General features: G+C 40.7%; 1 protein-coding gene across 4 annotated transcripts in view; it reads right to left on the reverse strand.

Moving 5' to 3' along the window:
* The window catches only part of lpp (LIM domain containing preferred translocation partner in lipoma), a 141350-nt gene that overhangs the window by 46010 nt on the left and 80311 nt on the right, over positions 1-15029 (reverse strand). For all 4 annotated transcript variants that reach the window (XM_056377608.1, XM_056377604.1, XM_056377605.1 and 1 more), the window contains one exon: positions 7132-7722. In XM_056377608.1, coding sequence (XP_056233583.1) covers positions 7132-7722 — 591 coding nt within the window. The remainder of the gene's footprint in view (positions 1-7131; positions 7723-15029) is intronic.

The raw sequence follows: 15029 nt of genomic DNA on the forward strand, positions 1-15029 counted from the left end.
CAGTAACCAGATCCTGGACCACCGGCTAACATCGTGTCATCCAACAACACAGTTTGTAGAGCACAGCAATAATCATATACACTAGCTGTACGTGTGCAGTGCAAGAGGAATCCAGCATGTCACGCAGTCTGACCTGCATTAGTGCTGGAATGGCTTCTCCTGATACTACAGAGCAGGAGAATGTGCGCTGCGTGGTTACAAGCTCAGCTGGTATGTGTCAATAGATGTAATATTACAAACTAACATGAGCAGGGAGGATGAGAGGATTAAACTGCCTCATGCAGCTTCTCCTCTGGAATGTGACGGGGTCTCCGCATCGGACTCCTTCAGATGTCTGCGATCGTTTTATTTTATCATAATATTTACACTATCCACTTCATCTTTTTATGTTTCTAATTTCACCGACTAGAATGAGGTAGGCCGTTTACTGTTGAGTCTGTCTGCTGTGTAAAGACATAATGAAACGCATTCACTTGCAAACGGCCTTTTAAAAAGTAATTTCAGGCTCCTGTCTCTCATGCTTTGCACCTCACAGATTCTGGTACAGATTCCTCGCCACTCCCGAGTCACTATTGATATTTTGAAAACCTCACAAAGTTCACAGCCTAGTTTCAAAAACATCAACAACATCTTGTCATGCACATCCCAACCTGACGGCTGCCGCAGCTTTAAGTGTAAGATGCATCTATGATGTTTGTGTGTATGTGTGTATGTGTGTGTGTGTGTGTGTGTGTGTGTGTGTGTGTGTGGAAAATGATTCATTCATGTGGAGTCGTATTTACTGAGTTCACAAGCGGAGCGGACTTGAGTGACCCACTGCTGTGGTTCTCACTACGTGGATTTATTTATTTATTTAAACCTAAGACTTCATTTCTCATGATATATTTAAATGTTTTAAAAAAAATGTTGGAGGTGGGAGTTACCACATTCAACACATTTGTCAGGCCTCATGGATATGCGTGGCACGTTTAAAGCGTATCATTGACTTCCCGTGTCAAAAATTCGACCCCACATTTTCTATTTGAAGGCAGCAAAAGTTATGTGTCCTGTTTGTGTCATAAGCACATCCTCATACCAACAACTTGGATATACTGAGCTAATATACACTATTCATTATGAATGTGTGTCATTAATACAGAGATATTGGCCTCACTCAAGCTAACAGTTCACTTTAGATGAAAAATAAAAATGATGAGAATGAACTGTGATGAGCAAAAGAAAAAGCTGCTACTATTTGTGCTTCTTTCTATAATCTTACGTTCTTGAAAAGTATGAGAAGAAAGAGAGATTGTTGAGAAGGCAGAGTCACTCACAGGTGTAAATGAATTCATACTCAGATGTGAGTGGGTGTGCGTTTTTGTTTTTGTTTTTTTCAAATTCATGACTTTGTTTTTTTTTTATTGCGCTTTTAGGACAATATCACTGTCTGAAAGACTGAGTGGAATATGTTCTAATTATATTTTCAGGTTCACTGCTGCACCTTTCACCCAAACACACACGCCCATACAAAGTTTTATTTTAGTGGTGTCATTTTTCTGAAAGCTCTGCTGTACGTTAATTTGGCAGAAATTGCTGAACAGAAATAGAAATCATGATTTTGTCCTTTAAACACAGCGACACTTGAATAGCAAATAAACAAATGTTGAGGAACGTGGTGAGAATTAAGACTGCTGCTGTGGTTTTAGCAAAAATAGAAGTGGCTTTAAGGAATTGTAAAGAATCATTCATTTCTTGTCTTGTGTTGCCAGAGGGAAATCCTGCAGATTGTTCACTTGTGCAGTTTGCAGAGGCAAGCACACTAAAATATGTGGATGGGCTTCCAATGTGATATTTTGATGGTGCTGTCAAACAAATGAAAATAGATCAAGGGGTCAGAGAAATATGGTGACTGTACTATATCAATCACTGATCTGAATTAAGCTCCTATGTTTTGTCTCTGTGTTTTTTTTTGTGTTGTTGTTTTCTTTTAAAAAAAGCTCCTTCAAAACTACAGACAACTAACAAATTTTCAAAACAATAAAACATATGGGACTTTTTGTCTGTCAGTATACGGTTTAGAATAACCATTTGTTTGTTGTGTAGAACAAAGTGCAATTTGTTTCAAGGTGCATCTATATACAGGGAAAAGATCACAGGGCTGCAGATAACATCTTCATCTTGTTGAAGCCCTGGGCTCTCACTTTGTAGTTACATGTGGTAATCCTGCACCAGAAGAAAAATCCACTCAGGAAATCTATAGCAGAGCTGGAAACCCTGCACTCAGCCAGCTTGCTTTTTTTGGAGCTGCACATAGTTCTTGAGTTTGGGGCAGCTAGGGTCAGTCACCTAAGGAGAAGACATCATGTATGATGTAAACACAGGGGGAGTTCACACCTGATTGTCTTTCAAGGCATAAATAGAAGTGCCACCCGTCCACATGAGGGAACAACTCAACTAAATAATATTTAGATGGGCGTAGTGCAGAGTAAAAAACCATCTGGGACTATCATCAGTGGGTGAGCTTCCAGGTAGTAGACCCAAAAATATCTGTCAATGTCAAATCCTTTGTTTTTTGTTTTTTTTAGTGCCTCAGGGTCGTATCCTAGGCCCCTTTTCCTTCCCTATTACATGCAACATCTGGGACATATCTTTCACTGACGTACAGTTATATTGACGTCCACTGATATGGGAATGATATGAAGCTGTATGCCCGAAATGAACCTAACCTTAACTACTTAGGTCTTTAATTATGTCTTGGCTTGTTGATATTAAGAATAGGATGTCTAAAAAAAGTACTCCACTAGAATGACAAATGATGAATCAAATCGGAGACCCTGATAAATACCCCTCCTGGTCCCAGTACGTCTCGTCTAGTCTCAGGGTAGGTTTTGACTCCCAGTTGCTTTTTGGTGCTCAGTTGACTTAAGTCGAGTCAAGAGCACTTTATCATTTCCATAAATTTGATTTTACAAATTTAGATTTTGGACTATTACTTCTTTTATTGTAAAGCACAAAGTCATTTTGTTTTATGATCCATTTCACACATAACACGCACATTTGAGCTAAAACAGATTACATAAAAATCGGGACTTTATCTTTAAATACCAGAATAATGTGTTTATGCCCTGTCAAAGATAATTTGTATAAGTAATGGTTACATGGGCAGTGAATTGCTTATGCCTTTGATGGATTTCCACAGGTGTTGCTTGCTGTATTCTTTCTTAAATAGGATTTTGGAGATTAATAAGGGTTTATGGCAGGTCACACATATAAAAAGGGTCTTTTGGACACATCCTGATGGCACCATATGCCAATGTTCTTGTGCAGGTCAAAAGGCGCAGTGGCCAGGACTGGAAGGCAGAGAAAATGTCAGATATTTAAACATGTTTGACAGTTGAAACCATCATTGACCTTCGAGGGGCTTTAACTGGCTGCAGGGATTGAGCAGTTCAAAATAATCCTCCGCTGCCAAACGTCACTCAAGCTCAGCCATAACACAAGTCATCATCCAGCTTAGCTTTCCTCCAATTTCGGGAAAGACGGAGAGACTCGTGGAAATTGGTATGTTAACCGGCAGCCATGAAATCTGTTAATTTTTTGGACTACAATAGAGATCAAACACTGGTGGATTTGGGTAATTAAGCGTCCTTGGAGCCTGTAGATGTTCTTACACCTCCACTTTACGTGTGAGTAAGAACACGTTAGGGGATTGGGGTGCTGGGTGGCAGAGGGTGATACAGGGCGAGGTGGGGGGCAGAGCAGGCGAGCTAGAACAAGTCGAGATCATAGGATTTCATCCAACGACTTCATCTTGGACTTCTAATGACACTGACCTTCTATGAATACACTCAATTATGTGAAATGATCTCTTTAATAAAGTCCTCAATCAAAATCACAGACCCCCTACTGAGAAAGTCTCGGGTGTTACATAAAATCAACATTAACTCTAAGTGACTGGAGATCATTTTTGATAATTATGACAAATATGTAAATAGTTCCTTTAATTGACTGTGTTTTGGTTTATTTACACAACAGATTAAAAGAGGCACAACCCCTTTTTCTTTTAAGCAGATTTAACACCATTTGTAAAAGGTTACGAACATGTCACGACATCGGGTCAAGCAGAGTGATGATCACAAAGGCAAAGTTGACAGATTTTGCTTTAATTCTAATCTGGCTTTTATAGTGCCTCTGGTCTGTTTTGGCATTAAAGAAAAACTGGACACAAATAGACAAAAAAAAAACAGATTAGAGCTAAGGTTTGGATACAAATATTTTAGGGGACGGTCGGGTCAAACATGATGCGTGACACCACAGAATCATTTACGGTATACAATTTAGATGAATGTGTGCAAATGGAGCATTAAGTTTCCTGATATGTTTCTCAAAGCGTTCAAATGAAATATGTGGGGGGGGGGGGGGGGGGGGGGGCACAGAGCCCATTATCCTACATATATATTTATTTACATGTATGAGCTATATCTGTAAAATTAGTGATTTGCTTTTATCTGAAATCAAAGAGTTGCTCGCAAATCTATTAAACGCCACCTTTTGTTTTTTTTAATAATGCATCATACTGGGACCAAAGCGAGCTTTTCAAGCAAAATGTAGACTTTTGTTTTGAACAAATATAATTAGACTTATTTTTAAGATACTAGCTGCAATGTTGAAGCTAATTTGTATTTAGTAAAGTACAGTCCTTGATGAGCTATTCCCAGAGGCTGAGAGGCCCAGTTTGTATTTGGAACCAGCATAAAATCCTTGAATTAAAGAAAACTCGAGGGCCTTGCACTTTCCAGAGATTGTCGACGGCTGGATATAGAGATGAGAATAGATGTCTCTGTGGCTTTGACTACTCTGTTCTAAGGGATGACAGTATTTTGTAATTCTTTTCAATCACATACAGTTCTATAAAAAGGTCTAGCGCCGCATCCAACCTTGCATTGCTTTTGAAGGCTTGGGATTGGGCACGTGACGGTTTTCTACTGCTTATTCAAAAAATTTAATGAAGTGCTTTTTAACTACTATGGATATTACAGTATGTGATTGTGTTGAATAGTATTTTATTTTCTTTGTGTGTTTTAAACGGCTACACTGTTGAAGAGTGGATGGTCGGACAGTTAAATCTGAAAATTTTCTTTGTAATTTTTGACACAATATTGATTTCCATCTTGATTTCAGATGCAAGCTTCTTCTTTCTGCTTGACAAACATCAACTTCGTCAGGAAAGTGATGGCAGATGTTGCTAGATTCTATCAGCTAGCTAATTAAGCTAACGTTAGCTCCGTGAGTTGGATGAAAAACCACTTTTTAATGTTTCCAGTTGACCTATTTTAAAAAGAAACTCTTGTAAAAGGTATGTACCTGATGACCACATACATGTGTTATGCTACAACACTGAAGCTACATTTTCCACACACCCATTTCCCCTTGTCTTGCAGCGTAGATTTGGTAATTGTATTTTATTAAAAGACTGTGGTTTTGTTCCAATGCAATGATGTTTGACTTCTTTGCTTACACACTTTAGAAAAGACCTTCAGGACAAGAATGAACTGATGAGTTTGGCAAATGTAAGCGCATCGATCGGTAACACTGGGTGCTAATGTTAACTCTGATAGTGCTGGACCAGCTTCTGCACAGCTGGGAAATGATACGATGGATTTGTTCATCGTTAACTGTTTATTTTTTGTTTTTTTTATATATAAGCTGTAACTGTAGATAAATATTTTTTGAGCTCCTTGGCCCTGAAAGTAAGACTTTGAAGATACTACTGTTGGTAGTAACCCTTAGAAAGGTGAGATACTAATGATTGAAGTTTATATTTCAGGAGATAAACAAAAAAATATATATTATCACGAAGCTATAAACTTGGGTTCCTATAGTGACGGCGGGTAGATATACAGTATACTTCTGAATACAATCGGCTTTTTATGAGACAAATGAAATCAGATGGTGTGAACCCCCAGCAGAGAATACCTCTCAAAAATTCATAAAGGTTAAAACAACTGTTTATTCTGAGCATTTCAATGAAAGATGGCAAGGAGCTCCCCACTGCATTGACATCGGATGCTGCACAAATGTATGCATACTGTGTACACACACACACACACACACACACACACACACACACACGTATATAAGAGTAGATGCACACACAATCTTGTGCTCTTGTAGACCCACACATACATACATGAGGAGGAAATGAGTGAAAAGATACTGAAGTTTAGGGCTGAATGATGTAGATAAGGATAATTCACACTTCACTTATCATCTGTTGATTTGACCTTTATCAATAAAAAAAGAAAAGAAAAAAAACTGCAGCTCTTGCAATTTGGATATTGAACTTGGCCACATTGTGATTTTGATAATATGTCCTTTAATTGTTCAGCCCTCCTTAAAAGATAAACAAGAACTGATAATACCAGAACTTGACAATACCAAACTAGGTTTCCAAGCCTCCTCTTACTGTTACCCAACACATGACCTGACTGAGTGTTTGTTGGGTCGTGTTCATGACGATAACATGGAGCACGACTTTACGTGATTCAGTCATGCAGAACTGTGTGAGTAAGGAGCTGCAGCTATCACTGGATCTATGTTCCAGCCCTCAGCTCTGGTTGCAGGCTTTAGGTCGTGTCTGAAAGGAGAGAATTTCAGCTTCAAATGTTGGAAACTAGTTTTTTCTCCCATGGTGTCTGGGTCAATCCTTTGAGATAGGCAGAGGAGTTCAAATGTCCCATAGCGGTTTAAAGTAGAACAGCTATGCTTTTGACAAAAGCCAGTTGAGGTGGTTCGAGCATCCAATCAGGACTCCTCCCAGACTCCTCTCTGTGGAGGTATTCCAGGGATATCTGACTGGGAGGAAGCTCCAGGGCAAACCTAGAACACACTGGAGGGATTAAATATCCCAGCTGGTCTGGGAACGCCTCTGGATTCCCGGGAAAGGAGTTGGGCGAAGCGGCTGGGGAAATGGATGCCTGGCCGACTCTTCTAAGCCTACTGCCCCCAAATCAGACCATGACAAGTGCCAGAAACTGGCAGAAAGGATGAATGGATGGAAGGGTGGATACAGCAGGGACATGTGCAGGGAATGGACTGTAGATGCTTTATTATTTCTCCTAGTATGTTTCGCACATGTGTGAATGTTCTTACCTTTGGTGGGACAGCAGGTCCAGAGGCGTAGGAAGCCATGCCTGGTGGAACATCTGTGATGTAGGTCTTCTTGGGCCCAACAGGCTGGTATGCTTGGACAGGGTCAGGTCTCCTGGAGCTCAGCCCGCCTACTTGAGCTACTCCTGGATGGTGCTGTTCTTGATATGCACCCTGAGCCATCGGGGAGAAGCCGGGCTGCGGCGGTCCATAGGCAAAGTCGGGACCTTTGGGCTGGGCCGGCATGTACTGCACCTGCGCGGGACTGCGGATGGGCTGCTGGCCATAATGGTGCCCTGCCGGGGCTTGATGCTGGGGGCCAGGCTGGGCCGACCTTACCTGGACGTTGAAGGTGGGCTGACTTGGGGTTGAGGCTGTAGCGTAGGATGCTGGGACAGGCTGAGGAGCTGTGTGGCTTTGAGGCTTGGCCACCGGGCTGACAGAGGAAGGGGGGATAGAAGAGACACCCCCAGGAGCCTGAGGTTTGGGTGTAGACTTCTTCGTGGCCGTCAGCGGTGGCTGAGTTGGGATGACCATGCGCTTGTAGCCGGTTACTGGAGCACTGGGAGTGGATGCTGCTGAGGATCCAGAGTTCTGAAAAACAGGCAGAAAATGTGCTCCACTTAAAACTTTCACACTTGACGTAGGAGCTGCGAATGAACATCGAAGGACAAAACAGTTTTACACATTAGACAAAGGTTTTTTTAAAAACAATAAATTAAAATTTTTTTAAAAATGTCAGTCGTAACCTGCTGATGTGAAGCAGGTTTAATGTTTGTACTGACACACCCATCAGGATTTTGGTCACAAACCAAAGAACTGTGCAACGCGAACTTTTGGCCCAATGATGACATCATCAAAGTCAGTAGCATTCATCCTCTGGAACCATGTGACTGTGTGTTAAAAATGTCACGGCTGTGGAGATAAAGGTGGAGGACGAAGCAGCATTGTAACAGTAACAGGATGAAGTGAAAACCCTGCTGAATGGAGGAAACACAATAGCTGTATTCAACAGCTATTTACTGATAGCGTGGTTTATGCTCAAATGATTATCCGCCCTTCCTCCCCAGAGTCAATTACAAGGGCTACCTCGATAGCAGAGGCTCCGCACTGTCCACGACCACCCGTAATCTATGGCTAATAAAGCGGGAAAGGAAGGGATAAATTGTTTTGCAGAGGACGCCATGATAGCAGATTGGCAATGGCACATGACAGTTGTGCTGACTCCAGCTGCTTTGGACGTGAAAGACGTTAAATCACAGAGATTTGTGGCGCTGGTGTTCCTGGGAAGAGATGGCTGCAGCAACACAACCCCCCCCCCCCAGCTGAGACTGACGTCTGAGAGACTGTGGTGTTTTGGTCTAATGTCCGACGGCTGCCGTTTTGACGCACGGGGCAAAACTGTAAATAAATACAGCGGCTTCAAACACGCAGAATAACAACGTTTCCCTCAGATGTCAGAGGCTTCTGCCCTGAGTGTCTCTCATGTAAGTAATAATTGTTTTTCACCACCACTACATATCGGTGTCAGACATTCAGCCAGTCTAAAAAGGGTCTATCATTAACCTTGGATGGCCTTATTAGGTTATTGCCTGAAGCCAAAAATCAGAGTCAATTACTAAATTTGCAGCACTAGGGGAACAAAAATGAACACTTGTAGTCTTTAGACCCTTTGCAGCTCCATTTGATGAGATGTCTTCTAAATTGGGGCAGAGCAACAATTCCAATCGATTTCCCTTAAAAGTTGATCAAAGCCTCGCTGCAGAGAAATGTCACAAACAGCTGCGGTTTACAGCTCTGCTCCGCTCCTCGTTTTAACCGAACACAAAACACGTATGTGGTGATTCTGTCAGTGATGTAGCGCACAGTACAAATTCTTAAGTCTGTGATCCTAATAAGAAAAGAGGAATAAAAAGAGGTGCAATGCATCAACTTTGTCTAAATCCCATCTAATCTAAGTCAGAGGGGGAAGCCCCTGAGGAACCATTAAAAGCTCCAGAAAATATTCTCTGCTCTCACTCAGATTTCTGTCTCAGTGATTAGGGCTGATGTTTATTTAAAAAAAAAGTGTTTCTCTCTGCATATGTGTGGAAAAATCTCCACGATGCCCTTTAGGAAGTGAAATTACTTAATTTAAATGTTTCATGGGTTTTAAATACTCCAGATTAGTAATTTATCTTTAAGGCCTCAGAACCTACAGTAACATTTACTTAGCGGAGCACTGGAAATGCAAATTGGTCCCCTCAAAATAATTACACTGTCATGGTACATTTTCCACAACATTAAGAGAATGGATTCACCCCTTTTCTGAGGGTGATGAAACTAATCAAATGCACACAATCTGAACCAGAATGTATGTGGAGCGGTGAAGATTTTCATATTAACTAAACTATCTTTTTAGCCGCCGCGTGCCTCTGACCTGTCAATATTAATGAGTGGGGGGGGGGGGGGGGGGGGTCGTCTGACGAATGCTGTTAAGTTTAGTTTAGTCTCTCAGCAGTGGCCAAATTCAATAACAGTTTTTATTTTGAGCAAATTGGGCAACTGTGCAGGATACAGCCTCGACGAGGCACTGTTCTCTGGTGAAGCCCAACTTGTAGTTTAATATAAGTCAATGTATATTATTTTCACCTTGTGACTCTGTGTGTGTGTGTGTGTGTGTGTGTGTGTGTGTGTGTGTGTGTGTGTCATCTGTGGACAGAATATGTAAGCACGATACAGACATGAAACTTCACAGCCGAGTATTTGAGATCAAAATGAAAGTCGGGTTTGAAGACCCACGAGTAGCTACTAATAATACAGTAATAATGTAGTAATGACTTCTCATTACTCGTGGATGTGTTCCCATCACAGGACAGTCTCTAGGTTAATGTACTATTAATGATTTAATATTAATTATTCATAATTAATAATTATTTTGTTATATACTGTTTGCACTTATATATATTTAATATTTTAACTAGAGGCCGAGAAATATGGAGGAAATATACGTCACATTATTATAGGAAAAGTTTTCCAGTGTTTCTGAGATACGATGAACATGTTGTAACTTGTTACATCACAGAAATCTTCTCATTATGACACAAACATCTATGTATTTTGTGGCAACATGATACCTTGGCATGCCACTTCATAATACAACTCAGTGCAGTAAATGTATAAATGTATAATATGTAAAATTAAAAATTTCAAGTTCAATGCAATAAACTGTTTCGCCTGTTTTGTTTTATACCTCACTCGCTCATTTTCACAGTAATCTGCGATTTATCTGGGCGACACAAACTAAAAACGTTAGGATTGTATGATCGCAATAAAATTCCACTGTGAGCTGATCAAAGCTCATATTGATCGGTACTGACTTTAGATGCATGTTAAAATTAGACGCACACCTCACTCAGCAGGAAGGGTTAGTAATAATGATGACAAGGCTGGTTTACATACACACCTAAAATTAGACTCCACAGCCAGTGATTCACTGTGAGACTCTGTACGGCCGGCCGTGTGAGGCACAGTTTAAAATGTGGAAGTCCGACCTGGCACACAGCATCAGTCTCAGTGCACGCTGTGTTGTTGTCTCCGACACCCCCTCCACACACAAACACAACACATACACATACAGTTTTAGAAAAGTTTTCTCCAACCCCTTTGGAAAAGTTAACCCTCACTCTATACTGTAATTCAGACTGACTTTGCAAACAACTTAAGTGTGAAATTTCACAGAGACTCTCAAGAAAGCCTTTTGACACATTAAAAAAGATTAGGAGAGACTATACAAGCCTTGGGGGGCTGAGTAAAACTGTTAACTTTGCATTTCAAACCACGAGGGTGGGGGATTTTTTTTTTAAAGCAAGCTTGGGGAAAACCCCTAAAGAGGGAGAAGTTCTGCATCTTTTCAGACTCATCTTAGACCTTGGATATTTTTCTCTCAACTTTTTTCCTGCTCCTTATTCACACAAAGCCAGTGCTCTCGACACTGTTGGCTCTCCGTCCATTTGCATCTGTCTATTTCAGCACTTACACTATGACCATGGAAGAATCCCCGGTCAACACCACTCACTAATCTTTCCCTTCACTTTCACTCATCTTGTCTCTGCACCATCAGGCACAAAAGTCACATTTAAAAAACCAGACAGCCTCGGTTCGTTCGTACAACTGAGGATATCAATTCCCTTCCTAAAATAGTTCCAGATAAGCCACATTAAACATGATTAAACAATGTCTTTGTGGACCGTGGTGAAGCCTCCAGCTGTTTTGAACTATCTTTCCTTTTGCAGTTAAATTATTTTATACACATATTGGGGACTTTTGACTGGTTTATCTTTTATATCTGATTCTTTTTCGCTCCTTCAAGTGACAGCTGTGTGGATGTTTCAGCAACATGTTCGCCCACATGAATTAGAATAAATGGATTTAATGGACGCCCCTGTTTCACATCCGTCCTGAAATCCTGCCACTGGTCACATTCTGTGTTTTGAGAAACGGCGCTTTTTTACTTTGGATTTCATTAATATGTGTTTTTTTTATAATAATGCAGAAACGGTGTTAGCAATAATGTTAAAGACAACAATGTCACAGTTTATTCCTTTTATGGTGCATCAGGCAGGTGATTTTACTGGAGCAGGTATCACAACTACAACTATTTGCATGTACATTTGCGATAATAAAAAATAAAAATGAGAGATAAAAGTCTAAATATCGCAAAAGTTTTATGTTTGGCGGAAAAAGAAACGTTGGTAAATCTATATTTGTCGCTCACAGCGGTGCATCTTCTAAACATCTCGTGAGGAAGTGCTCCTCAAAACAGTAAATAAAACAAATACAATCAGTATTTCATGTGCTTTTCTATCGTCTGAAGTTTGACCGGCACTTTTTCATTTTTGTCCTCCTGCTGCAGCCTCTTCTTCTGCAGAGCTTTTAATTTCAAATTCAACCCACCAACTCCTAATAGTTGTGCAACGCAGTCGAGCAGCGTTCTGGTTAACGTCGAACTCTCCACAAAGCAAACAAGGCGGGGTCAGCTCATGAAAGGCAGCCGATGCGTCTCGCCCCTTGCTCCTCATAGAGAATGAATGGGGAGCAAAATCCAGTGTGACCGTAGCTACAAACCAATTTGGGAGAGGCTACATGGGTAATTTGGACAGATTTCAGTATGTAATCGTTTCTAACCTGTTTGAACAGCAGTGGTTGGAAACGCGTGTTAATTATCATTTTCCTTTGTAGATTTTCTGGAAATGTGATTAAACTCTGATAAATCTGGATGGAAACCACAATTTTCTTGGCATGTTTATTTTTGTGACCTACTCTGAATGTGGACATCCTGAACTTTACACATGAGAGTCAGACTGATGGATGGATGAAATAAAGAAATTCTTGGAAGGAATAATGGGAATAATGCATCAGTTGTCTTTCTAGTTTCTAGTTTATCATTTTTACATCTACAGGTGTAAATGTAAAATTCACACATAAAGTCATAGCTAAAAAACTCATATTTATGAGTTTTATATCAACAGTGTTGAAGACTAAATTAGTACATGTGTCCTACTGTGTCATATGGAGTATGAAAAGATCATGCTCTATTATTAGTTTTAGGCCTAAATTAAAAATAATCTTTTTCCATTTTGACTTTTCAGAATGGCAAAGTAATGTTTTCCAGTCTGTGATGCAGTAAAATGCAGACACAGTAAAAAAAAGCAGGGAGAGAGGAGAAGACAGGGAAGGAGGCAGGTAGCGGTCACATGTTCAGTGCTTGACATACACACTCTGGATTTACCACCAACACAACCCCAAGATGATGTAGCCGAACATTAAGTCCATGTTTCAAAATCCACTGTTATGTAATCCCCTAAAAAAAAAAAAAATAAAAAACTGGGTTCCGAAAAAAAAAAAAAAGAAGAAAAAAAAAGTATGTAATATTTCTAGTATGATGTAACAACATCATACAAAGTAGGGCGTATTACTCACTGATGCAACTAAAAAATCATTTTCTGGGCTACTGTGTGAAAAAAAAAGTCCCTGAGAGTCACCGATTGTGGCGTTTCTGGGGGCTATCTGTACAAAAGAGAGGAAATGTGTGTTTTGTAGTTCTCACACAGCAGAAACTAATTGTTTCATTCACCTCCTGCAGAACTACAGGCCAGGCTCTCGCGCCGCACACACACACCCCCTGACTCATCCCCTGTAATGAGCTTTTCATGCACTTGTGACCCCTCCTGCTTCAAGAGGTGAAATACTGCGCGGCGGAAAATGTCCATCGCTTATAGTGTGTCGATGTCATCAATCCCAGAGACGGCAACTGTAACTGTTCTCTCACAGGCGGTGTGTGTTTGCGTGTGTGTGTGTTTGTGTTGTAAGCTTGAGCGTGTGATTGGGAAGAAGGATAATATTCACTGACAGCAGTTGATGGTAAGCCTTTTAGCATTGTTACTAGGACTTCATGATGCAAAGAGGCTGGTTACATTGACTGACACGGCGTCCTGGCTCAAGCTAAATTTGTCATTGGTTCACCCTGCTAATAAAAGACAAAGGGGGTGATACTATGCAGTTTATCTGACTAACAAACATTGACGGAACAAACTGAGCGCCTGAAGGCATGCTCCTCTCTCCACAGTTGGCTGCCCCTGTCAAAACTCAAAACCTGCTGCCAGATTGACCATAAGGTCAATGGGCGCCACCGGCACCGTGGCAACATCTCTGCTCCGTGCAGCAACAAAGCAATCAAAGCAAATAGCACTACATAAAACAAACAGAGAGGGAAAACTTAAACGCCACCCAGCCCTGTAATTACAGCGCTGGAGTGTCATCTCGATGCAGTCCAGTAGCTGATCATTCATGTTTTCTATGACTGACCTTTGAGACAAACCCGCACTGATAGGTGAAATGTAACATGTCACTACATGCACCTTATTGCACACGTTCCTGACTGATGCAAATTTATTCCGCCTTAAGAGAAGCTTAAATCAAAGTGTCTCTCAGTGTTGTGACAGCTAAAACACGTGAAGGACGTTACGACAGGACAGTAACACAGGTATACTGCACACGGAGGCGGTAACAAGAGACGCTCTGAAAACAAGGGCACACAATGTCACACGCTGCAAAACCTCCTACAGGCCACATGAGACAAATGTGCCAGGTGAGGCAATGAATAAATATATAGAATATTTGAACTGGCTGTTGTTTTTTTGATTTTTTATATGTATAGTATATCTCAGAACAAGTGCAGTGAGATTAAATTTCCTCAAAATACACTGAACGAGATCCTCTGACACCTGAGATGTCAAACATAATAAAGGATAACTCGCCAAAGTCATATATTACTTTTACATCAAAACAGAGAGCTGAGGTGAAACCATGGCGACGAGTACGCTGTTTCAGAAATTAGAAAAGCCTCATTCAGAACCACTTTGACATTTATAATAATGTAAAGCAAAGCCTTGGGAAGCCGCGCTGCTCAACAGCATATTGTGCAGTTCACTGGATAGAGCTGCTACATTTAGAAAAAAAAAATGTTAAAGTCATTTTTTAATCTGTTTTAATGGCCTCTAATCAACATCATTTCCCACAAGCCTTTGCAGGTTAAACATGACCAGCTTGACATGACAGACTCTGGCTAGTTTAGACTGTGACAACAGCAGGAGACGCTAACAAGAGAAATAATTGTTTTAACTGTTGAAGTCAGAAAGGCTTTGAATTCTAATAATAAGTGCTGTTGTAAGAATAGATCAACTTTTTCAGGAAGAACCCTGAGAGAAACTCTCAATGAGAGATGTCACAGAAACTAAGCTACACAAGTGCATTTTGGGAAATACTCAAGAAGGAGATCAATACCGCTTTCATACTGAATATCAGGCCAGCAGCTGGCGAGCTTATCTCAACACAAAGGCTGGAAACGGGGACACAGCTTG

This window comes from Seriola aureovittata, chromosome 6 (assembly GCF_021018895.1).
Source record: "Seriola aureovittata isolate HTS-2021-v1 ecotype China chromosome 6, ASM2101889v1, whole genome shotgun sequence".
NCBI classification, from domain to species: domain Eukaryota; kingdom Metazoa; phylum Chordata; class Actinopteri; order Carangiformes; family Carangidae; genus Seriola; species Seriola aureovittata.